The 26,664-nt window shown below is 43.7% G+C and overlaps 1 protein-coding gene across 2 annotated transcripts in view; it reads left to right on the top strand.

The window, feature by feature from the left end:
* NEK11 (NIMA related kinase 11) overlaps window positions 1–26,664 on the top strand; it is a 185,456-nt gene that overhangs the window by 143,548 nt on the left and 15,244 nt on the right. For both annotated transcript variants that reach the window (XM_019536805.1, XM_019536796.1), the window contains exon 15: window positions 9,166–9,262. In XM_019536805.1, the coding sequence (XP_019392350.1) occupies window positions 9,166–9,262 (97 nt within the window). The remainder of the gene's footprint in view (window positions 1–9,165; window positions 9,263–26,664) is intronic.

The raw sequence follows: 26,664 nt of genomic DNA on the forward strand, positions 1-26,664 counted from the left end.
GAAGCGGGGAATAATCTCCCGGACGAATTTTAGAGCTACAGTTCTGGCTGTACAATTGTGACACGGAAAGGCTTCAGGCCATCCGCTGAATCGATCTACTATACAAGTGTGCTGTGAGTTGCCAAGCAGTGTCAGGGGTGTAAACTTGATTCACAAAAACCTAGAGGGTGTTTATACATGTGCTGTGGAAGTGAGAAGAGGGGCACTTTATTAGAGCAGGTCCGAGAGCTACTCTAATGAAAGCCCCCAGAGTCTCTTGTGTGTAAGTGTCCCCACACTTAAAAATGGTGGCAGGGTCACTTTAACTAAAACTTGTTTGATGAGCTTTATTTAAAGTGTCCCCGCTGCCATTTTTAAGCACGAGGTTGATGATACATAAGACGCTGGAGTCTGCTGGAGCGTGTTAATTACCAAATTACCATGCTCCAGCAGACTCGATTAACTGAGCCTGCTCTGACGCTCTGTAATGACAGTGCATTGGAGCAGCCTTGCTGCTCATGTATAGGTGCCCAGAGGTTTCAAACAGGCATTCATAATGTTAAAAACATTCTGACCTGCTGTGGTCTTTCTAAGTTCTTTGCTCTATTTTTTTATAGGCTTAAAAACAAGAGAAAACTAAATGCTGGCATTTTTTGAGGGGTGAATTGGGTTTATTGAAGGACACTGCTGGCATGTCCAGCCAAGTGCGCATGTGCCTCTTGCAACATCTCAAAGGAGTTTGAGATGCTGCAAGATGCGTGCCGGGGACAGAAAGCATTCCCTGCGCTGCATATTTGCAGCGTGGGCTCAAAATTTTGGTACCTGGAAATCCAGGTTTCAAAATAAAACATAGGTGAAAAAAGCAGGGTAGAGCATGGTCCCTGACCACATCCTGAGGCAATCCAGGAGTCAGTCCTCCAAGGGAGATGCTTGGGTTTCTGGCCACAGTGTCTCTGTGGTGCTTCTGCTGCCCCAGATGCTGTCACAGGCAAGTTAGGGACATGGGATGGGGGGTATATAGGGGTGGGTGGATGTCAGGGGGTACGGGGAGTGGTGGGGAATGTTGGGGGGTGTGGGAGTGGAGGGGGGCATGTGCAGTCTGTGGGTGGGTTGGTGGAGGGGTTCAAGCAGGGGCTACCACATGCCTGCCCCCCAACCCAGACCCTGCAGCACCGGTGGCAGCAGCCAGCAGGGCTGTGGCCAGCAGCAGGCACAGCCGGGGGCAACACGGCGCTGTGTGACCTGAGCTCTATACATGCTGAACGGACCTGGCCTGGCCCACTAGCACACGGCTTTCCCAGTCCAAAGCTGTGCACTAGCAGCCTGAGCTGGGCTGGGTCTGTTCAACATGTACAGAACCCAGGCCACGCAGTGCCATGTTCCACCAGCTCTCTCTCTATGTATATATATAGAGAGAGAGAGAGAGAGAGCGGGGTCTTTTGTTCTAATTGTGGAAGAACATGGATTTTGGGGTATTGGTGAATTTGGCATGCTGCTTCAGCAGTCCATCTGGCACAAGGGGTAATGTCCACAGATACCAATTAGGTAGGCCCCAGAAGCTTCTGAGAGCAAGTAGCCCTGAGCTACTTGCCAGGGCAGGTCTTTATACTGCTGGGGCCAGCACAGGTGCTGGCCCCAGGCTCTAGCTTCCCTTGGTTGCAGATCTGGGAGGAGTTGGGCAGGGTTATTTTGCTCCAAGTGGCACAATTTGTCCCACACCCAAGTGCATGTCTGGGCACATGCGCTGACGCAAAAATCCCCAGCTCAAGTTTGTGCCTCTCCTATTTGAGCTGCTGCAAGTGCACATGCCTGCATGTGTGGACGTGCCCCTCAAGTCCAAAAAGAGTGAACATAACTGATGTAGAGCAAGATGGTGCCTTTTTATGTTGTAGTATTGCAGTATTAAACTCAAATTGCTGAAATACATCTGAACAGTCCTGTGCTGAAATGTAATAAAAGCTAAAGCTGTGTTAATAATTAGGTTTGTATAATTTATTCAAAACAAATATATGTGATAATGAGGGAAGAGAAATTGCCAGCATTCCTTTTATCATTACTTGTTCTGTGCCCACTGAGGGTCATTAAATATTTCTTTTCTTAAGCTCTTCAAATATCAGTTTATGAGGCCATAGAAGATGACAACTGTCATTTAATATAAACTTCCTAGTATGCATCTTAATTAGAAGAGTCACTTAAATAAGAGCCTTCTTTATGTACACTTTGAAAACTAGACACTTCAGGATTTGGAATCAAAGAAAGAAGGGCTTGTATTATAAAGAAAAGGGATAAAAAAACCCAAGACCCTAGCATTTCATTTAATTAGTTTTTGGTCATGCTTTCCATTTAGGACTAGCAAAGGAATTAAGGTGTATTATTTAAGGAGGTTCTTTACAATAGAAATATAATGTTTTCTGGGATAATATTTATTTTCTGTGACAGATCCTTATATTAAAGTTTTCTATGCTACATTTTGTGACACCTAAATAAAACATTTCAGTAAAGTGGGAAGATCAGTAATAGCTTCAGTCAGATCTCCAGTGCTTTTCCTCTTACAGTAAGTCCACCTCACAACTAATATCTAAACCTATACTGGAAAGTATTTGGAGTACAGTCAATATTTTAATGAGCATCAGTAACATAATAATTAGATGTGGGACTCTTTGCAAACCCCCTTCCTCCTAGTTTTCTTGCCTTTGTTACATTTTTGTGAATTTTGAGTATGGTCCCTGTTTTTTATATGAAGTTCACAAAGTAAAGTGTCTAGCTTAAAAGAGCAAATAGAAGCTTGCAGATAGCATACACTTACAGACATGGCATACATTTAATGACATTAGAAAGAACTCTCTGAAATTAAATGGATATTTCTGAAAGTAATATGAATTTTGCATAAACACTAAGAATCAACAGAAATCTTTTCTGTGGACTTGTTTTTAGAAGCAGTTTTATTTTTTAAGCACGGTAGGAATAATCACCTTCCTACTATTGCCGTAGAATTGGTGTATGACCAATTAATAAAATTAAATATATACAAGTCAGCGGGACCGGATGATCTTCATCCGAGAGTGCTGAAGGAGCTGGCCAAAGTCATTGCAGAACCCCTGGCGAAACTCTTCCACAACTCATGGCGCTCTAGAGAAGTCCCTGAGGGCTAGAAGAGGGCCAGTGTTGTGCCGAGAAATGTAAAGTGCTCCACCTCAGGACGAGCAACCCCCACCACACTTACAGGCTTGGAGGCACCAAACTGACTAGCACTACGAATGAAAGGGACCTGGGGTAATAATAGACCACAGTATGAAAATGAGCTGGCAGTGCAATGCTGTAGCCAGCAGGGCAAATAATACTTTGGCCTGCATCAATCCATGCAGCTCCAGCAAACCAAGGAGGTGATTCTTCCCCTCTACTCAGCACTGGTGAGACCACAGCTAGAGTAATGTGTCTAGTTCTGGGCACCACACTTTAACAAGGACACGGACAAGCTTGAGAGAGTCTAAAGAAGAGCCACCTGTATGATCAGAGTCTTAAAAGGCAAGCCATATGAGGAAAGACTGAGGGATCTGGGACTCTTCAGCCTAAGGAAAAGAAGGCCAAGAGGGGACCTGGTAGCAGCTTACTGCTACACTAAGGGAGTACATCAATTGCTTAGTGAGCAATTGTTCACCAGGGTATCCAAGGGGAAAACCAGGAATAATGGCCAAAAACTCTTGGAAGATTGATTCAGGCTCAATATTAGGAAAAACTTCTTCACAATCAGGGTGTCCAGACTGTGGAATAAGCTCCCGCCAGAGGTGGTGCAGTCACCTACCCTGGAAAATTTCAAGAGGAGACTAGACAGTCACCTTGCAGGGGTCACCTGATCCCCAGTAATCTTTCCTGCTTGGTATAGGGCTGGACCTGATGATCTTCTGAGGTCCCTTCTGGCCTTGCAATCTATGAATCTATACCATGAAGCATATCATAGTTGTTAGAGAACACCTGACTATTATATACCTTTCTAAGCTGATAAAGGCAGTGACAGTGATAATGCAATAAATATGCTTCTCTCTTTCAGGGTATAAGAACCAAAAGTGGTGACTTACAGGATAGTTTAAGAAGGTGAAATTGTGGTTGTTTGGAAGTAAACCCCCCCCCACCCCCTTGATTTCAGTGAGATCAGGATTACCCCCAAAGAGATTTTGTTGTAAACATAGTAATAATTCAGTAAAATTCAATGCTCATTTTAGGTTTCCTTATTGCTGCCTAAAGAGTAGATTTAAAGTGGGACTGGACACGGTGGAACATTGTGCCTATGCTATAGAAAAAAAAGGAAGGGAAAATGTGTATTGAAAAAGTAGAGAAGGGACAGAAAAGACCTACAAAAATCAATGGATTTGGAAAACCTGCTTATGGTGAAACATGTAGGGAGTTTAATCTATTTAGATTAAAGAGGGAGGAGGTTGGAGGCATTGTGTGATCACTTTGTATCAATAACTGCAGAAGAAAAAGGTAATTGCTTCCTGAGGATTTTGCTAATCCTGCAGACAAAGGGATAACAAGATCCAGTGAGTAGGAGTTGAAGCTAGAAAATTTCAAACTAAAAATAAGGTGCAACTTTTTCAGTGACAGCAATTGAATTGTGATATACCTCCAACACTCAAGGTCTTTTTAAATCAAGATCAGAGGCCATTCTAAAAAAAATCCTCTCTAGTCCTATATATTATTAGGCTGAAGGCAGAAATAATTGGGTGAAACTTGCTGTTATATGGGAGGACTAACTAGTTGATTTTAATGTTCACTGCAAACTAAAAACACATGAATATGGGTAAATGTGGACCAGAGGATTTAGCACAATGGACATCCGCTGTCTGTCCCTACCACCCAGTAAAATGGGAGAGAATTAGTCACAGAGGCTTCTGCTGTGTGACACGAAAACAAAAAGATCTTTCACCTTTTGGCCCCTACAGACCATTGCAGCATTGGGCTGGTTTCAGGGGAGATAACCTCTTAAGTAAAGTTAGAAAGTGATTGTCCTACGGTTTTGAAATGTCAGCTTTGTCATTGATTTATTTAATTATTATATAGCAAATCAGTATTGACTTCATAGTATTAGAGGACAAATAACTATTTGCATACTTATTTATCTTTAGTACAGCCACTTTTTTCCTGACTTATTGATGGACAAAATGAAAAATATAATATTAATCAAATCACTGCTTAAAAGGAAAATCTGATTAATATAAAAACCCAGTAGTATAGCTTATGAATCACCTTGGTAAAAGTTGGGGGACATTGTCATGCTAACAGTGGAAAAGATCTCCACTGGTTTAACTGAAAACTTATTTTTAGATATAAATGCCCCTTTATAGGACACTACAATGTGAAGTGGTTGCCTAAGCTGCACAATACCCAAAGGATGATATTTAATGGAGAAGAAGATATTAGTTTGTGTTTTGAGAATAAATTTTGTTTGGCCAACTGCCAATATGGAGAGAAGGCAAAATAAAAATGATTTAGCTTGAATTCCCAGGAAATCAAGAAGGATGTCTTTAATAATGAAATGTCAGACCAAAAGAAGCTAAAGTATTGTAGCAATAAATAGGCTGAGGCAACTAATGCATGGAGAATACGTTAAGCTTTTACCACAAGAATATATTCTGTAATACTGTTATTTGCAAGAATTTAGCTGGGACACAGAGGCTAATTCTGTTTTGTGCTAGAAAATATGCCATTTGTTTATTTTTTTAAACCACAAGTGCTTAGGACATTAGTTTGAGATTGTACTTGGAATGAAACAATGGCACTCATATGATACTTGGAGCACCAAGGCTCCTAGTACTTTATGAGAGCTTTGGTTTTACAGAGAGGAGTCCCACCAAATAAACCATCTCTATCATTTATGTAATAATATCTGCAATTGGCTCTGAGTAGTGCAACCATTCTTTCTTAGGAAATTGTATATTAATACAGCCCAAGATTTCATAGATTTCATAGACTTCAGGGCTAGAAGTAAGGGCCTGTAAGATCATTGGGTCCAGCTCCCTGCCCAAGGGGCAGGAAGTCTGCTGGGGTCAGAGGATCCCAGCAACTTAAACATCCAAATGTTTCTTGAAAGTGTCCAGAGTAGGTGATTGCACCACCTCCAGTGGGAGCTTGTTCCAGGCCTTGGGGACTTGGACAGTAAAGAAGTTTTTCTTTATGTCCAGCTAAAAATGGTCTTGCAGGAGTTTGTGACTGTTGGACCTTGTCATCCCCTGGGGTGCTCTGGTGAACAGGTGTTCACCCAGATCCTGATGCATACCCCTTATGTACTTATAGGCTGCCACCAAGTCACCCCTGAGCCTGCACTTCTCCAGATAGGGACACTTGTGCAAAGTGCTTGCATCATGTTGACCAAGCAACTAGGAATATACTTACGTGGTTCTGCCATCCTTTGGACCTCTATAAGGACTAGTATAGGGAAATAACTACTTTTAGAAGTAGGGTGCAGATTTTTAATTAACAAGAAACAAGTGAATGATCTATCACTGTTTTAAATTGTATGCACAAAACCAGAACCTTGTTACATGTAAATCTTCAGGTACCAGTCATGTGTCAATCAGTAGCAGTAGGGGAAGCAAGCCTACTTTTTGGCTAATCATGACCAGATGAGTAAAAGTGTTTTTGAGTAACTGAATGTGCCATTAACTCTCTACTTAAGCATCTTCAATAGTCCATAATTTTTACTAATCTGATGATCCTTCACCAGTGATGGTGAAGATGATTTTCTCATCTTTCTAATGAAATTGAGATTTTTCTAATGCTGAAGATAATGTGAATTGGAACAGTACTTCAAAACATATTTTTCTGATTCCATTCCAGTTCAGTAATAGTCCAATTTTAGTGGCCAATACCATGAAAACTGTTACAAATATAGCTGCAGCCTGTCTGAATCTCAACTTTTACAGTGTATCTCTAGTACAGAGGTGGGTAAAATACGGCCCGTGGGCTGAATCCAGCCCACCAGGCCATTCTATCCAGGTTGTGGGGCCCCTAAAACATTTATAAAATTAATATTAATCTGCCCTCTGCTGCCTGGCAAAGATGACAGGAGCCAGGGGCACTAGGACCCAGGCGAAGCCATGACAGGCTTGCCCCGCCCCCCAGCCAGAAGCCCCTGCCTATCAGGGCTTTCTGGCCTGGGACCATGGTAAGATGGGGGGGAAGGGACAGGAAAGTAGGGAAAGTGGCAGCAAGAGTAGTGGGGGTGGAAGCAAGCGGCATGCAGGAGTGCAGGGCCTGTGCTGGTGTCCCAGGGCCAGCACTACCAGGGCCCAGAGTGGGGCGGCAAGAGTGCAGGGCACAGGCTGGCAGAGGTCTATGGAGCTGAGCTGGGCTGTGCCAGCAGAGAAAGAGGGGAGCTGGCTCAAATCCATAGAGCCCCTGCTGGCTGTGACCCCATGCTCCTGCTGCCCCACTCTGGGCTCCTCCAGCATGGGCCCTGCACTCCTGTCCAGCTGCCGCTTTCTTCCATGCACCCACTTACTCCCAGTCCTACCTGCCTCAGCCCCACAGTACAGATGGGGATGAGCACGAGCAGCCCAGACCCCACATGCCCTGCACTCACTCATCCGGGCTGAGCAGCAGTGGCAGGGAACAAACTGGTGCTCAGCGCAGGGTAAAAACGCACCCCCGTTCCCTGTTGTTGGCACTTCCAGCTGTAGCTGCCCAGACCTCACACAAGGCTGTCCTGCCTCTCCGCTGCATCACAGAGCGGAGAGTAGGCACAGGCAGCTCCATGTGGGCTCCGGACGACTGCCGCAGGGAGCACCAGCCATTGGGGGGGGCACTTTTCTCCCGTGTTGAGCACCAGTTGTTCCCCACTGCTAGGGGGTCACCAGCCTAGACCCTGGAAGCGACCTGGCCCATCACTCAGGACTCGAGGGGAGCTGGGGCCGAGATCAGTGAAGTGGAATTCAGATCTCCTGATCATCAGTCTTGCAGCTCCTGGTTCTTTCTCCACACCCAATTCCTATTCAGGAATGCTACAAACATTGCTTTCATAAGTAATTCCTATTCAGTCAATGAGCTCGCACATAATAGAAAACACTATACGTAGTAATAGGGGGGGATTTGGATACATAATATCTGGGATGCATAAACTTGTTTTCTGTTAAAGTTGATGAGAGCCAGGCTTGTGTATTTGAGGAAAGAATTTGTTACATTCTGCATTCACACAAAAATAGCTCCATTACAGCCGACATTTTTTTTGTTTCTGCAGTGAAATACAAGTGCTGAATATGTGGTAATACCTATATAACACAGCTGGCCTACCTTGCAAGAAGAGACTAAAAGGGCTTGTTTTGTTTAGATAAGCAAAACAAAGGCTGAAAGGATATGTACATGTGTTCTATAAGTATAGCAGGGGAGTAAAACTAGGGAGGAAAAAAATAGTTAAGCTAAAAGAGGACAATGTTGGCACAAGAACAAATGGCTATTAAGAATAAATTTAAACCTCAAAATTAGAATAAGAGCTGTGAGATTCTGGCACAGCCTTCCAATAGGACTAGTCTGGGTCCTAAAAGCTACTTTTAAGATGGCTCTTGATTAGTTTATTAAGGGTGTATGGTTGATTATGATGGTAGCAGGGGATTGGACTTGATGACTGCTTGCTCCTTTTCAGTCTTACATTTCTATGCTCCCCTGAATTGATGTCATAGTGCTTTGCAAATATTAACTAATTAAGCCTTTTGGCATCTCTGGTAAACCCTTCATTCACTACAGCAGAATGGTGCCATGAGCACAACATTAACAGTTTTCCATCTAATCAAGCCAAAAGAGAAACCTGATGGTCAGGAAAAAATATCTTATTTCTATAAATAAATGCAAGAAAATAAAGAGAAAAACAAATCCAAAGTACATTTTTTGTTTAATATTTTTCTCTGTCCAAGTATCTCCCCGAAAAGGGCGAAAGCCCTTTTTATATGAAGTTTGTGTAAACTACATTAAATGAAATAACTGCACTACTTCTTGTACTTTTAATCTGCAAATCTGCTTGTCTTTCAGAAATGAGTTATTTTAATGTTCATTTAATAATTCATTTTTAATTACTGTGGCATTGCCTGCCTTGTGATAAAGGTGAATTGCCTCCCTTTTTCTGGTTGCCCTTGAATCTGCAGTAGCACCGATGAGATAAAGGTGAATAAGGTTGTGCATCTCTGCATTGATTTGTAGGCACTGGGACTGTCATCAGAGTGGCTCCAGTAGTGCCCCAGGGATTCAGAGTGATCAACAACACCATGGCTGAGACCAAGCTGAAACGCATGAGGGAGTAAGTAGCATATTTATGTGACAAGAGTATCCAGACAGAGATGACACTTTTGAATGACAATAAAACAGACTAAAACAGACTGACAGGGTAGGAATGGCTCCCCAGAATATTTCTTACAATGAAATGCTCATCTGCACTGCGTGAAGGTGAAGGATTTACTGTTGCTTCTAAATGTTTCTCTTGTTGTCTATACAATCACTGTCACCTTTTCTAGGAGCATAGTTTGTCTTCATTGCTGTCTGTGTCATTCTGAAGTTTCCTAGCTGCATTATCCCAAATCCCATAAACTAGTTAACGTTGTTCATGCGCACATCATGTGCTCTCCTTTGCTTCCACCTCTCTATTTATTTCCTCATTCCTGTGTCACAGGCCAGCTGGGCACTGTGAGTATATCAACTTAGCCACTCGGCTATTTGGTTCGGGATTGAGGAGGCAGAGCTGGGAGTAAAACAATGGCAAATTTATTATAGCTTACACACACACACAACAGTTAACAGAGAAATAAATGCAATAAGCAGATAATGCAGTATTAAAGAGCTAATAGTAAATAATAACAGATAAATAGACCAATCTGTCGCAGGCCAGCTAGGCACTGCGAGAATATCAGCCCTTGGGCTGTTTAAAACAACAAATAGACAGACATGGGTTGGCAACTTATCAGCAGTCCCTCAATTCCAGGTGTGCGCTAGATAATTCCAGCAAAGTCAGGTGTCCCCGATCAATGCTGTCCGAAGGATTACCAGGGAAGGTCCCTTGATCAGGATCCGATCCTCACTTACACCGGGAGTCTGGAGTCCGGGCTTGGAACAGCAATTTCCACCCTGTTCCCTCTTTTTCCCTGTTGGTCACCTGATGCACGCGCTTTTTATATCTAGTCTTATGCTAATTTGCTGGCCCTAGGGCCATTCACAATCTTGTTTTATAGCTATTACCGTATGGGATTAAAAGGTATTAAAATTATTATAAAAGGTTACTACCCAGACTTGGGTTTATCCAATATCAAATTGCAATACAGCATCTTCAGATTTGAAATTAACATTACCCCACCTAAATCCAGCCCCTCTAGAACTCTCTGACTATGCCTTTTTGAGATGTCCTTTCCTGGAATGTGCTGGATAAGCTAGGCAGTTGAATCCAGTTTTTATCATCATCAAGGCTAAATTCTGTGTAAGAAAGAACTGTTAGGTCAGCTAATTTCACAGCTATAGCTTTGTCTTTGAGGCCTAGTCAGTTCTACAAACAGTTACAAGTTACATTTGTGGGTTACAAAAATACAAGCTTTATATTAAACAAAAGTTCCAAATGCCTCTAAGAAGCACATATTTATTGCTTATTAATTTCTTTGGTTTTGGCCGTCACATTCCTGGAAAGGATTTGTTTTCCTATGGTCTTGCAGTGATTATACCAAATGTTATTGCTGTAGACTGGGATTTTCCAGGGTAACTAGAAGGAAGCAAAAGGAAATTGCTTTGTTCCTTTTGGGTCCTGTGAAAATCCCAGCTGGAATAACGATTTTACCTCCTTAATAGAGCACAGGTCTGTAGCTTCCCTTTTTAACTATATACTAGTTAAAATATATGACTTATCTGAACTTAGATTTATTATGCTTCTATCTAGATACTGATTTGATAGTTTTGATGCTTTATATTATTTCATAGATCAGAACTTGGCCAGGACTTTAGAGAGTTTAGCTGATTTTCTTAAATTGTGAGCTCTTCCAGAGAGGGACAGTGTTTTCCTGTGCAGGTGGACAGTGCCTTGTGCATTATAGGTGTTACTGGAATACAAACAATAACTACAAATAATTAACCGTAGTAATTCTTTAACTGAACTCTTTGTCACAACAGAACTGAACCATGATAGCACTAATGCTAATCACCACTTAAAACATTCCACTCCACAAAAAATGAAGTGTAGTCATGGACCTAAGAGAAGCACTCACCAAATACCTGACTTACTGATGCCACTCTGGACCAGTTGAGGACACTTTTTCCAACAATCCTAGAGGCAGCACCTCCCCAATATTTTACTTCCTGCCTTGGCTATTGCAGTGAGGCTTAGTCAGCTTAGCCAGTCTGATTCCTTCTTCTTGATGAACATTTTCCTAAGTGAAAGTATGTATCATACTATGCCACTGGCTCAGAGATGGGTACATTTAGACAATAATCTCATTACCAGATTTGTCCTGGAATTATGTGGAGTTAAACTTGCGCTATTAAGAGAGACCCATCTTTCATTTTTATCTGAAAGTTACAGGACTATGTCAAATTACTATATGTGCGGGAGATTTGGAATCCCGCAAAAGTTGAAGTTTTTGGAGTATTTCTCCCTGGCAGTTTTGCAGAATTCTTGAATAGCAGTTGACTGCAGACACAAGGACCTGGACCCGGTGGCCCAAGAAACTGTTTCCAGTTCCACGTTACATTTTCTCTTGAAGATGTTATTACTTGCTGTGTGGTAACCTTTTGAACTTCATGGTCACTGCTTTTAAGGCACTATTAAGCCAATTGCATTTAAACCCCAATTTTCAGCAATTTATATTTGTCACTTCACATGATTGGCTATGTTATACTATGCACAATATCAAGTAGTTCAAAATACTCAGAACCTTGTATCATGGGCACCTCATGGAACTTAAAAGTAGAGGGAGAACCGTTGAGAGTACTGTTGCATACTAGATTGAAAACATACTCCAGAAATATTTTTTAAAATACCTGAATACTTTGATAAAAATCTTGATTCAGCATTTATACTACAGCTACTCCTTGCTTAACATCGGAATTATGCTCTTGAAAAATGTGACTTTAAGCAAAACAATGACGTGAATCGTTACGTCACAGTAGTTACCAACTAGCAGGTGGCAGCCAGACAATGGTATAACCAAACATTGTGTGACTTTAAATAAGTATGTTCTCTAATAAATCAGCAACCTAATAATGAAACAACGTTAACCGGGATGACGTTAAGTGAGGAGTTCCTGTATGTGCATGTTACACTGGCAAAGTGAATAAAGATGCTTTTTTGTAAATAAAAACAGACCTTTTTTTAGGAATCATAGAAACCACTTAATTGCCTAGATATCCAGAATTCATGCTCAGTTATAGCACTCCAGGGACTTTCATGCTTTATGAGCTGTTCCCCTTCCCTTGGTCATGCACACAAAGGCTTGAAACAGGAGATGCAGATGGAAGGAAAAGGCTGACAATTGCACACATACAAACACTCACATCGATCACAGCCACCTGTTCCCATGGACATTGTGCATGTAGATTATGAAATGGGGAGGAAGCATAAGGAACATCTCTGCTTCCAGAGGAAGCATAGGGAACATGACTGCATAGGAAAGGGGCAAGACCGGGTATCCGGTGTCTTGTGCACTCCTCACAAGCTTACAGAATGCAAGCCAATGCTGCTTAGTTAAAATTGCTAGAATTCAGAGATGTGACTTTCAGTTTTGGTTAGGAAATTGCAAACTTAGAGACCTTAGAACTGTGATTTTGCTGTTGACAATCTCCAATAGAAAAGAGCAGCTGTATACTTTGTTCTCAAAAAACTCAGAAAGTTTATACAGAGAACTTTTTAGGAAACAGTAAGAATGGTAAGGAGAGTATGGAAATGTAGTGGAATCCTCCTCACTATTACATTTCTGTGGAAAGAGAAGCATTCCTGTTAATGATCCATACTCTTATCAGTCAGTTATAAGAATATATTAATATTATATATATTATATAAAGTAGAGCTAACTTATAAGTGGTCAGGGGCTGCGTGCCCCTTGGGCCACACTAGTAGAAGCTGCACCAGGAAGGGCCATGGGCCCCAGGAGCTGCATGTCTGCCTGCTGCTGCACTGTGCACCCTACCCCTGACCCTGCTGTTGCTCCCTGCACCTCACTATCACACCATATGTCCAGACACCCCAACTTATCCTTAGCATCCCAGTCACAAGCTTTTCTGCTGCACTACACCATTTAGGCATCCTGGGCTGTGGACTTGCCCCATACTACAGGTTGTACATCCCTGCCCCACCTCCTGGGACAGGGACAGGGACAGGGACAGGGACAGGGACAGGGGAGAAATGGAAGCTAGAGGGAGGAGGAGCCTAGAGCATCCAGCTGCTGCTGTTGGACCCAGAGCAATGAGGGGAGCAGTAGCAGAGTAAAAGTTGCAATTTAAGCTGCCAGTTGGACAGTTCTGATATATAATAATTAGCAGTTGCTTTTAGGAAAGTATCATGTACAGAGAGATTCTCTTGTATTTTATTTATTGCTTTAAAAGTAAATGCTGTCCACTCTGCTACAAATGAGAGAAACCCATTTAGCAGTAATTGATCAGGAAATCAGCATAAAGTAAGCAGAGGGCCAAAGAGCAAAAAGTGCCTGCTACCAAATGTTAATTGACATCTGTAAATAATGTGAATGGGCATGCAGACAACAGCAGGCAGAACATTCAATGGACTGGATGTCATGCGTTAATTGTTTGGATTCATTGCAGTGTACTGCTTTGAGTCTGTTTCCTGGCAATACACACATTCACTGTTTACCAGGATGCCAATTTAAGCTGTATCAGTGTGCAGGATTTATGACCCTGTGCTCATACCACAGGATGTTGTCAGGATGGGATAACAGAACAGCACAGTCCTTGCCAGAATGTAGAAAGAAGACATCGAGCTTTTAAAATATAATTTGGATTCTCAGCTGCAACTTGCGACATTTAGAAAATGTGCTTTTTTCTTGCAATGATTGTCTCTTCCACTCTTAATGAACATGCACAGCTTGCACTCAAGATGAGGATCTTTGGCTTAGCACTGCCCTTTGGCCAATGCCAAGATTATAAAAGGTGAAGCTTGGTTAAGAGTCCCTCAGTTGCTTCTTGTCCCCCATTACTGCAAGACAGACCCAAGAGCTCAGTGTTCCTAACATTTGTATTTGCAACCCATAAATCTAAACTTTTCTTATGCAGTAATCCCATTAGTTTAGTGTATATTTTTAAATCAAGTGAGTAGTTGAGTTAGTAGTTTTCGTAGATTTCAGTTTGAGTGATCATTTTTTCACCTTAGTGGCTGAACAAAAATCTCTGAGGTGTAAACTGTACTTATTGTAGCTGTATCTCCTCACTGGTGGGCAATCAGGATTTGTTTGTTTCAGTGAGGGGCAGATCACAAGGAAACGTCCTGTTTGTTGGTTTTCTGAATGAAATCTGAAATGAGGGAAACTCATGTATGGACAATTTTTGTTATGGGAAAATCAGTGAGACATCCTTCCAATCTGAGCAAACCAGGTCCTTCTGGCTATGAGTAATCTTCCACTAAGTGCCTCAGGAGACACTGGCTCTCTTTCCTTCCATGTCTTCTTCATCAGAATACTTGTTAGTTGCTGTTGCTTTCAGAGTATCTTTATCAGCCAAAAACAAAAACTCAGTACCAATCCTTTTAGGCACACAGGTATGGATTTATGTTCTGGGAACTTTGCTTAATATTTTTTAAACAGGGAGTGGGAAACCTCTCTTCTTGCCACTAACTAAAGGTGGCTCTAGGTCTGTTTGCTGCATACGTACAGACATTTGGGGAGGTTAGGCAGAGAATAGCTTGAGTTAAAAATAGCCACCTGACCTAAAGCAAGTCTGGGGGGGCTAACAAGGAGGTTGGGGAGATTGGGGGGGCAAGCAGGCTCTAAAGGGAGATTGGAGGGGACAGGTAGGGTCCACAGGGGCATCAGGGGATCGGAGTGGGGTCAGACAGGGTCTGTGTGGGGTTGCTGGGGTCTGGAAGGGTTTGGCAGGATCGGGGGGCTCTCAGGGTCTGCAGAGGAGGCTTGGAGGGATGGGGGGGGCTGTCTTCCCTACCCACCAGGACCAGGGGCTATTTTTAGCCCCTGAACCCCACACCCCCAGACAAATAACCCCTCTGGCAAACCTAATTTCTCATTCCTCCTGCCCCTCCCCACACCCTGACTTACTTTCTCAGCTCCTGGCATCAACAAATGCTGATAAAACTGGCTTGTGGGATGTTGGGTTTGGTGGACTGGAGGTGGGGCTGGCCAGTCTGTGGGACAGTCCATCTGGGAGTGGGGCAAGGGGTGGGCCTAAAAATAGCCAAGGCCAGGGAGAGTGTAGGAAAGTCCAGCTCTGGAGTTGGGACCAGTGGCTGGGCTTTCCCAACCTTGGGGCTGCACTGGAACTGTAAAGAAGTTCAGTTAGATTAATCTCAATGGACCTGAGCTAAGTTAGACCACCTCAGAGGTATAGTTCACTTAGTTCAGCCATTTTTAGACTGATCTAACTGTCCTGATTTTCTATATGGTTTGCATGTAGATCCACCTAACTAATGTAAGGTCAGCACCTGGGTGAAACTAGGTAAGGTCAGGTGGCTATTTTTAATGTGATCTAACCTCTCCCTAACATCTCCAAATTTCTGTTTGCAGACCCATAGAGAGCCTAATACAAAGAGTCAGTCACAAAGTACCTTCAGGATAGAATGCATGGTACCTTCCCCTTTGGGCTCTCAGAACCAGAGATAGGACTCTCAAATTAGTTGTCAGCTCTCGGTAACAACCTTGTCAGCCTTGTCTTCTCCATGCTGCCACCTTTTAATTCATTACTTTGATTCCATCATGTTTGGCAATGCAGTTTAGCACACCAGGGGATTTAACTTTGAGGTTTGCAGCCAACAAAAAGAAAGCCTTAATAGTGCCAGTTCAACACACAAAATTGATAGGAGCATTTCTCATCTCTACAAACGTAAGGTGTTTTTATTTTTTTACTCCAAAGCAGGTTTGATGGCATGTCAACTGTCATAAATCAGTTTCTGTCATTTCAAGTTATGACAGACAATAGTTTTATGTAAACAGACAAGGAGGAATCAGCTCTACTCTGCTGAACAAGCCATTCATTTGTAGAATGAGTGTATCTCCTACTAGTTACAATTATCTCTCTGTCTGCTACACATACAGAATACACTGATGCATTGATTATGCTGGCAGTTTTTCTGTGACCATAAGTCATAGGTTCTGCTATTCAAATTTTTCCTGAAACAGTTCCCAATGCATAGGGTTGTTCATCATGAAAAAGAACACAGAAGTGTCAAAACTTCTGCTCCAAAGAGAGCTAGAGATCATGATCTCTAGCAGATGTGTTTCTCACACCCTTGTCTCTGGGAGTGATGATACTATGCTGTAAAATTTTATCACTGACCTACACTAGATTTGTGGAAACTAGATTTGTACAAAGCTTCTATACATCCCCCCGTAACATTACCATATGTCTACAAGCATGGTTTCCCAGGACAATGGGCAACATCTTCATCTGGACCTAACCTCTCTACATCTCTTGGTGTGGCCATTGGCTCATTAACTGAATTTGAAGAAAGCTTGTCCCAGAGATTTACAAAACATTTAACACAAAACAGGAAAAATTCAACAAGATTTACTTCTGCTGTTGATCAGAAAATATTTTCTTTTGTCAAAGCAGTATAACTTTATCTCTTACTTAAATCAAGGTCTCCCATATCTTAGACTGACAAATCTAAATCCAAATTCTGTTAAGAATTTGGGTTAGTTGGGGCTCATTTAAATCACAAAAAACCTGTACATGTAATGTATGATGCAACTAAACTGGAAAAAAGGGCAATTTTCATCATGTGTACAAGCACCCATTGATTATATGTAGGGCTGTGTGAAGCTTTGGTCCCTGATTCAATTCGGCCCGATTCAGTAGCCGAATCTCTAAATCCGAATCGAATCAGAGGACCCTTTAATCTGTCCAAATCAAATCAGAACCCTTTGAATTGATTCGAAGAGTTTCGGAAAGATTCGGCAATTCAGACATAGACACAGCTTTAAATGTTTATTCTACATACCTCAAGATAGCAGGCGGCTCGTTAATGCTGTGATGCTGGGGCACATGCAGCATCCCACAGCAGTGGTGGGGGGCTCCCCAGTGCGCTCTGCAGCAGACCCAGAAGTGGATCAGAAGCACTTCCAGTCCACTTCTGGCTCTGCCGGAGAGCGCGCTGGGCCCCCCCCCCCCCCCCCCGGCGGGGACAAAACCCCCCCCGTGGGGGGGGGGGGGGGGGCGGGGGCCCCCCCCCCCCAACTCCATGGCTCTGTGACTGGTGCCTCCTGGGTCTGGGGGGCACCCGGGGTCCCCCCACAACCAATCCTGTTGGACGCTCCATAAGCCCCAGCATCGCAACATTCATGAGCCATGCTGGTACCTCGAGGCATGCAGAAAAAACATTTAAAGCTGTTTCATAGCTTCTAGGGTCAGAAGGGACCTAAACAGATCATCAAGTCCAACCCCCTGCCCTGGGCAGGAACAAGTGCTGGGATCATAATACCCCAGCCAGATATCTATCCAACCTCCTCTTGAAAACTCCCTTGGGAGCCCATTCCAGCACCTGGCAGCCCTAATCATAAAGTAATGCCTCCTGATATCAAGCCTGAACCTGCTTTCAATCAATCTGTGGCCATTATTCCTTCTTATCCCCGGTGGTGCCTGGGGGAACAGAGACTCACCTATTTTCTGCTGGTCCCTCTTGGTGAATTTATAGACGGCCACCAGATCCCCTCTCAGTCTTCTTTTGTGGAGGCTGAATAGATTCAGGCCCTTTAGTCTATCTTCATAGGGCCTGGCCTGCTGCCCCCTGACCATGCAAGTGGCCCTCCTCTGGACACTCTCAGGGTTAGCCGCATCCCTCTTGAAGTGTGGCACCCAGAACTGGACGTAGTACTCCAACTATGGAGACCAGCACCTCATAGAGGGGAAGGATCACCTGTCTGGACCTGCTTGTGATACATCTGTAGATGCACAACAAGGTGCGGTTAGCCTTACTGACAGCTTCCTTGCATTGGTGGCTTATGTTCATTCTGGAGTCAACAATGACTCCAAGATCCCTTTCAGCCATTGTGTTGTTGAAAAGGGTGTTCCCCAGCCTATTGGTATGTTGCTGGTTCCTTCTCCCTAGACATAGTACCTTGCACTTGTCTGCATTGAATTCCATTCTATTCTCATCCGCCCACCTCTGTAATCTGTCTAGATCTAGTTGGATTCTGTCCCTCCCCTCTAGTCTGCCCACTTCTCCCCACATCTTTGTCATCAGTGAATTTGGACAGCATGCTTTCCACGTCCACCTCCAAGTTGCTGATAAAGATATTGAATAGCACAGGCCCGAGGACTAAGCTGTGGGGAACTCCACTGCCCACATCCTTCCAGGTCGAAAATGACCCATCCACCGCCACCATTCTCTGGGTACAACCATTGAGCCAATTTCCCACCCATCTGACTGTGTAGGCATCAGTGCCACAGTCGCTGAATTTTTTTATGAGAATGGAGTGAGAAACAGTGTCAAAGGCCTTCTTGAAGTCCAGGTAGACATCCACCTCAATGCCCGCATCCAAGGACTTTGCACACAATGAACCCTTGATGGTTGCCCCTGAGCATTACCTCTTATGCTGGGCCCCTGCAGATGTGTTTCTTGATAATTTTCTCAAAGGTCTTCCCAAGAACTGAGGTGAGACTAACTGACCTATAGTAAACCAGGTCCTCCTTTCTCCCCTTCTTATAAATGGGGACCACACTGGCCCTTTTCCAGTCCTCTGGGACCTGGCCAGAGCACCATTAGCACTCATACAGCCATGCCAGGGACTCTGCTATTACCTCTGCCGGTTCCCTCAGTACCCTCAGATGAAGAGCATCTGGACTTGCTGATTTATACAGTCCAGCCCCTCCAAGAGTTCCCTAACTAGATCATCTCTGACCCTAGGCATGGCGTCATGTCTCCTGAGCCTGTCTGTAATCTTATGTCTATGTCCAAATCACTGATTCTCTGAATCAGCATCAAATCTTCAGCTGACTTGAATCAGGGACAGTGATCTGAATCAATTAACCCTCTGCATGCCACAGAGATGATGTCGCCACAGAGGTTCAGATTTTACTGTGGAGAGGTGTAACACAGATGGACAAGATGTATGACAGGCACATGTAATCCCACTAGTAACAAAAGCCCTATATAGGGAGTGACACACAGCTTGTTACATTGGCTTTTACACCCCTACGCTTTAGGGGTAGGGGTTCCATTGCAGCAGGATTTTATTTCCCCAAAGCCTTCAGTGGTATTATGTGGAAAACCCTCTCTTGGACTTTGGTTGTAGGATCAGAGCTGGGGACTAGTCAGGGAAATTCTGGTGGGTCTGGATGTGTTCAAATCCGCAGGTCTTGATGATCTCCACCCTAGAGTGCTGAGGGAATTAGCAGAGGTCATTGCGGGACACCTGGCACAGCTTTATGAGCACTCATGGTGCTCTGACGAGGTGCCAGAGGACTGGAAAAGGGCCATTTTCAAGAAAGGGAGGAAGGAGGACCCAGGAAACTACAGGCCTCTTAGTCTTACCTCGGTTTTGGGAAAGCTCTTTGAGAAAATTATCCAGGAGCACATCTGAAAGGGGCCAGCGAGATCATGCTTAGGGGCAACCAACATGGGTTCATTTAAGGCAGGTTCTGTCAGACCAGCCTGGTGGCCTTCTATGACCAGGTCACAAAAGCCTTGGATGCAGGTGTCACAGTGGATATAGTCTTTCTACACTTTAGGAAGGCCTTCAACACTGTCTCTCACCCCATTCGCATTAAGAAATTAGGCGACTGTGGCATCGATGCCTACACGGTCAGATGGGTTGTAAATTGGCTGGAGGGCTGCACCCAGAGAGTGGTGGTGGATGGGTCTTTTTCGACCTTGTGGGATGTGGGCAGTGATTCCAAAATGAACATGGGCCACCAATGTGGGGACATAGTAAGGAAGGCTAACCACACCTTGTCATGCATCCACAGATGCATCACAAGCAGGTCCAAGGAGGTGATCCTCTTACCCTATGCGACACTGGTCAGGCTGCAGCTGGAGTACTGCATCCAGTACTGGGCACCGCACTTCAGGAGGAATGTGGGCAGCATTGAGAGGGTCCAGAGGAGGGCTGCTGTCATGATCCGAGGACAGCAAGGGACCTGAACCTGTTCAGCCTCCACAAGAGAAGGCTGAGAGGAGACTTGGTGGCCGTCTACAAACTGGCCAAGAGGAACCAGCAGGCTATAGGGGAGTCCCTGTTCCCCTGAACACTTCTGGGAGTAACGAGGAACAACAGGCATAAGTTGACAGAGTAGATTCAGGCTAAATATCAGGAGGCACTACTTCACAGTCAGGGCGGCTAGGATCTGGAACCAACTTCCAAGGGAAGTGGTGTTTGCTCCTACCCTGGGGGTCTTCAAAAAGAGGCTAGAAAATTGCCTAGCCAGGGTTGTTTGACCCCAGCATTCTTTTCTGCCCATGGCAGGGGGTCGGATTTGGTGATCTGCTCAGGTCCCTTCCAACCCTACCTACTATGAAACTATGACTTAATATGGTGGAGTTTAGAACAATAGAATATCGCTATAGAATGTATTCCGTGTCTTCTTTCCAGATAATATCAAAAGGCATAAAACATTAAGACTATACATTTATACATTTATACGGTGTGTTTCATGCTCCTTCACAAAGGTATCCCTGAATACATACAATGAGTCAGTTTAATAGTAGTGAACATTAAAGGGCAGTTTAGAATTTAATAAAATGTATATGGGCAAAAAGAAAAGGCTTTTATGCCCCAAATTTTAAGTAAATTAAAATCCTTCAGCACAGCAGTCCCCAAAGCCTTGCACCCAGCAGTATACAGTGATCAGGCAAAAGACTTCATCATCACCTGCTGAGTGTAAGTAAAATTGTCTTTCAGAAGCTGCAGAGAAAAAGCATTTTAGTGATGTTTTGCTCTATTCCCGTGAATGCTCATAACATTGTTGATTTAGACCCCTGTGTATGCATGTGTATACACACACACACATGCACACACACTCTCACTCAAACATATACATACATTTTGCTTGCATCTGTGACTTTGGCATTAAATCTATTTCTTTTAAAAAGTCAGAAAGAAAGGTCAGTTTTAATTAATGGAATGAGCACCTGATAATGTTTACAATCAGGGTATCAGATTATGCCTAGCTCAGAGAAAAGTTTATTCAAATTTATTTCTGCATATTTCGAAAGTAAGTGTTGGAGGAGGGAGCATAATAGATTCAATTAATTCTTTAAATAGATGTTGCGTGGACTTTATGTTGGCCCAACTCTGTTCCTAGTGAAGTAATTTTCACTATCAATTGCACTGGTAACAAACAATGCTGAGTGCAGTAATGGAGGAGTTAGTTTGGATCCCAGTAGATAAATGTAGTAGATAAACACTGCTACATTTGATACTTGCTGGTATCTCTCTATCACTTTTGAGAGGTTGAAATTTGAATGGGCATAATGAAATGAACTACCTTCTCACTCCTTGGCTTGGGGATTGAGACAGACAGTGAGGAAATTTACTCTGCCATTGCCTGGGTCACAGATGAGTTGTGCAGATGGATATAAAACATCATTCTAAAGGGCTGTTATTCCAGGCATTTTCATGAGTGCCAATTAGCAAATTAGCTGACACATAGCACTGCTGTCTTTCAGTTCATCATTTTGCATTTATTTTCAAGTAACACTTTCTGCAGTGTGCCCACAAAAGCTTTTAAAATATATTCAGAGAATTTTGCTTGCAATGCTGTGATCCTAGCTGTTATTTACATACATATCCTCTAAGTCAAACATAGATAGTCTCTCACACATGTCATTTTAAGATGGCCTGCTTGATCTGTTAATTCTTTGCACCTTGTGCCAGTAAACTAGCATAACAACATAAGTCCTATTTTAAGCATGCTAAATCCAGGAGTGGTTTTATTAATGTTGGTGTGATTAAAGAAAAGTTAACTTTGGATGGATACAGACATTACACTTAATGTGCTTTAAGCACACAGAAAGAGCTTTACAACCATAACAGAACAGACATTCATGGCGTATAAAGTGCTTTAAAACTGGTGGATCCCACCCTGCGTTGATCTTGGATGGATGTGAATGAACCTATGTGCTTTCTGTTAGAACACTTTATTGAACTTTTGTTCCAGATCTCAGCAAGGGTTAACTTAGAGGACAGTGGCCATCATCCCAGGCCACTTTGTGTGGGGCTGCATTCTAGCCTTGAGCAAAATTCCTGTGCTCTGCCTGAGTACCAGGCCAGTCCTGCACTTGAGTCAATAACAGCCTCTGATTCCAGCCCCATGTGCAGCCTAGCAGGAATGGGAAGGAGGATTTCTGTTCCTGCAGTCACCCCAACCCTACAGTGCCCAGTGTGGGGGGGAGCACTGCAGGGGAGGGAGTCCAGGGGTCTGTTCCAGGAGCCTCCTTAGCTGGGCTGCAGCATGTTGCTGCTTACCCAGGCAAGGTTGCGGGGAAAAGGGTCTGAGGTTTCCTCCCCCACTGCAGTGGCACGTCACTGCCTGGGCAGGACTGGTGCACGGACACAGACCTGGAGCCCTTCCCCTGCAGCAGCTCCAGTGGGGCCGTGCTGCACTGCAGCTGCTGGCTGCAGCTGTCAAGAGGCTGGAGGGCAGGAAGGAGCCCTCCCCCATGTGGACCCAACCTGCCCCATAGCCAGACCCCAGCCAGCAAGTTGTGGGGGTGGACCCTTACAGTGGGGGAGGGGGTTGTTTTCCCTTTTTCTCCTCAGCCACTGCTGACAATTGCCACCTGGTAAGGAGGCAGAGCTGGGGAGAGGGGCTGCTTTAGCAGCCACCTGGGAGGTATATGGGAGTGTTCCCAGTGGCCAGTGCAGGCAGGCTACAACCCACCCCCTACCAAACACTGACTGTTTGGTTGGCTCCTGCTCTAACCTATAGCTCTTTGAGTATCATAGAATCATAGAAAATTAGAGTTGGAAGGGACATCAGGAAGTCATCTAGTCCAACCCCCTGCTCAAAGTAGGACCAGCCCCAACTAGATCATCCAAGCCAAGGCTTTGTCTAGCCAGGTTTTCAAAATTTCCAAAGATGGAGGTTCCACCATCTCTCTGGGTAGCCTGTTCCAGTGTTTTGCTACCCTCTTAGTGAGAGAGATTTTCCTAATATCTAACTTAAACTTCCCTTGCTGCAACTTGAGACCATTACTCCTTGTTCTGTCATCTGCCACCACTGAGAACAGTCCAGCTCCATCCTCTTTGGAACCACCCTTCAAGTAGTTGAAGACTACTATTAAGTCTTCAGACTTTTCTTCTCCAAAATAAATAAGCACAGTTCCCTCAGTCTGTCCTTATAAGTCATGTCCTCCAACCCCCTCACTATTTTTGTTGCTTTCTGCTGAACTCTCTTTAATTTGTCCACATCCTTTCTGTAGTGGGGTACCTAAAACTGAACACAGTACTCCAGATGCGGTCTCACCAGTGCTTAATAGAAGGGAATAATCATTTTTCTTGATCTGCTGGCAACACCCCTACTAATGCAGCCCTGTATGCTGTTAGTCTTCTTCACAAAGGCACACTGTTGGCTCATATTCAGCATATTTTCCACTGTAACTCCCAGGTTCTTTTCTGCAGAGCTGCTGCTTAGCCAGTTGGTCCCCAGCCTGTAGTGGTGAATGGGACTGTTCCTTCCTAAGTGTAGGATTTTGCATTTTTCCTTACTGAACTTCATGAGATTTCTTTTGGTCCAATCCTCCAATTTGTTGAGGTCACTCTGAATCCTAGCCCTACCCTCCAGCATATCTACGACTCCCCCCCAGCTTGGTATCACCTGCAAACTTACTGAGGGTGAACTCCATTCCATCTTCCAGGTCATTGATGAAGATATTGAACAAAAACAGCCCCGGGGCTGACACCTGGGGCACTCCACTTCATACTGGCTGCCAACTAGACATCAAACCATTGGCTGCTAGCCTCTGATCCTGATGATCAAGCCAGGTTTCTATCCACCTTATGGTCCATTCATCCAACCTGTACTTCTTTAGCTTGCTTGCAAGAATATTGCGAGAGACCATCAAAGGCCTTGCTAAAGTCAAGGTATATCACATCCACTGCTCTTCCTGCATCCGCAGAGCCAGTCATCTGGTTATAGAAAGCAATCAAGTTGGTCAGGCATTTCTGGTGAATCCATGCTGACTGTTCCTAATCATCTTCTCCTCCTCCAAGTACTTAGAAATGTATTCCTTGAGGACCTGCTCCATGATTTTCCCAGGGACTGAGGTGAGGCTGACCGGTCTGTAGTTCCTTGAATCCTCCTCCTTCTCTTTCTTAAAGATGGACACTATATTTGCCCTTTTCCAATTGTCTGGGACCTTTCCCAATCGCTAGGGATTTTCAAAGGTGATGACCAGTGGCTCTGCTATAACATCGGCCAATCCCTCAGCACCCTTGGGTGCATCCCTTCCAGTTTTTCGAAATAGTCCCTGCCTAACCTGTTCTTGTGTACAGTCTATGGCCAAATCTCTGAATCTCTCCAAATCAATTCAGAGGCTTCTGATTCTATTTGGAGAGATGAATGGGTCTCCCGATTTGATTTGTATTCTGAGATTCAGTCACCGAATCAGGCCGAATCTCCTCCAGATCAAATCGGCTACCGAAGCTTTGCCCAGCCCTACTATCCAGGCCTGAGCATACTTGAAGGAATGAATCCATGCCTGTTACTCCCTCAGACCTCTAAGCACAGGTTGGACAGGAGGGGCAGAAGTGGATGAAGCCTTGGCTGTCCCCTAAATTTACTGCCTCAGCAGCAGAATTGAGCCAGTTTAGGCAGGGGATTTCAATTGGCTACTGGCATAGCAGCAAACTGGTACTTCCTTTGCAAGTGGTCAGCAGAGGGAGAATTGCTTAGAACTCAGTTTCTAGTGAAGCCCTAAACCCTGTGACTTCCTTTGTGTGCTCTTACTGTTTTCACTTGCTTTTTCATACATTCGGTGTGACTTTGTTATAGCAAAAACATTATGACCTCCATCACCCAGACCAATCTAATTACATCTTTTAGATTTGTGCAGCATTACTTGACATATATTAATATATGTAAGATCTTCAAAGACTGGTTGGTTGTATTCATTCTGACTTTGTTTAGCTCCTGTACAGGAAATAAATCAAAATGCTTGTTTTAAATCCAATTTTCTGTAGAAGGCAGTGCATTACCAGTGACTGCTCCATTTCCACAGAATACATGCAGAGTCACGCAGAGCAATGGAAACAGAATTAATGCACCTCAGGATTCACATTTAAAGGTGCAATTTTTATTCCCCCTGCTGTACAGGAAAAAAATGTTCTGTACTTTTAAATTTGAAATTATGGCACCTTTAAAATGTCAAGAACATTCATCCTGTGCACCCAAAATAATGCAGTGGGATGACTTTCATTTAGCTTGTTTAGCTTTAATGCCCCTGTGATTGTTATAAACAGGTCTGACAAATATCACCAAATACTGGCTGATGTTTTTGAAGCAGGAATTGTATCTGCTCACTTGTCTGAATAAGCTAGTAAAGGATGCAATTCATCTGCCATTTTGATCATACTATGCACCAGGGAAGATTAAGTGACAGTTGGGGCCTGTAATGTACTATCTATTTGTTCCCCTGGGATTTGGAAAGCTGCTACCTACAGATGCTTTGGGCAGTTGCTTGTTTTGTCCTTCGTTTGCTTTTATTTACTTTTATGTCATTACAGCACTTGTGGACAGTTTTAGAATATGAAATTACCTATCCCTATGCCAGTTATAGACCTGATCCTAGGTCTGTCAAGTCAATAGAAATAGCCCTGTTCACTTCCATGGACTTTGATCAGACCCACATTATCTGCTGCAGTACTTCAGGCTTCCCTAATCTATTCCCCAGTATGTCTGCTTAAATCAAAAGGCCTGAATGAAACCAACTGGTGAGTCTTAGTCAGTTGCTAGGTCTCATTACACAATTTACTACAATTGGTACTAGAGTATCCTTGCTTCTTGTGTCAGTGGGGTTGCCCAGGTTAGAGAACACAATTCAACATGTTTGTAACGTTAAGTTCATGAGTAATAATTCCTTAATCTCCAGAGAGGTAACGCATGCTTAAAGTCATTTACATGCTTTACACTATCAAGCACTAAGAGGTAGATTCTATAACATATGTCATGTGTATGTGTAGACTTAGGTGCTTGACTGCAATCCTGTTTCACCCTGCTCAAGTCCCTGAAAAACAGTTAATACAAAATGTCAGTAGGTCTTTTACCTCCTTGCTGCTTTTTTGAGACTTACTCTCAAGGGTAAGATGGTGGTGAGGAATGGAATCGCACTTAACTGTTTAAGTCCACTTAGATGCTCAGTAAGTGGAACAGGATCTGGCCCTAAATGTACACAAGGACTAAACACACACTCACTCAGAGGGCTGATTCTTGCAGGTCATAGCTAAATTTAAATCAGTAGTATAATGAAGTTTACCCAATCACTTCTATCTATACTGTACCAGTGGATACAGAGAGAATGTCACTGTTCAGAGACATTTGTTCCACAGCTTTCAC

This window comes from Crocodylus porosus, unplaced genomic scaffold (genome assembly GCF_001723895.1).
Source record: "Crocodylus porosus isolate Cpor-Errol unplaced genomic scaffold, CroPor_comp1, whole genome shotgun sequence".
Classification (NCBI taxonomy): domain Eukaryota; kingdom Metazoa; phylum Chordata; order Crocodylia; family Crocodylidae; genus Crocodylus; species Crocodylus porosus.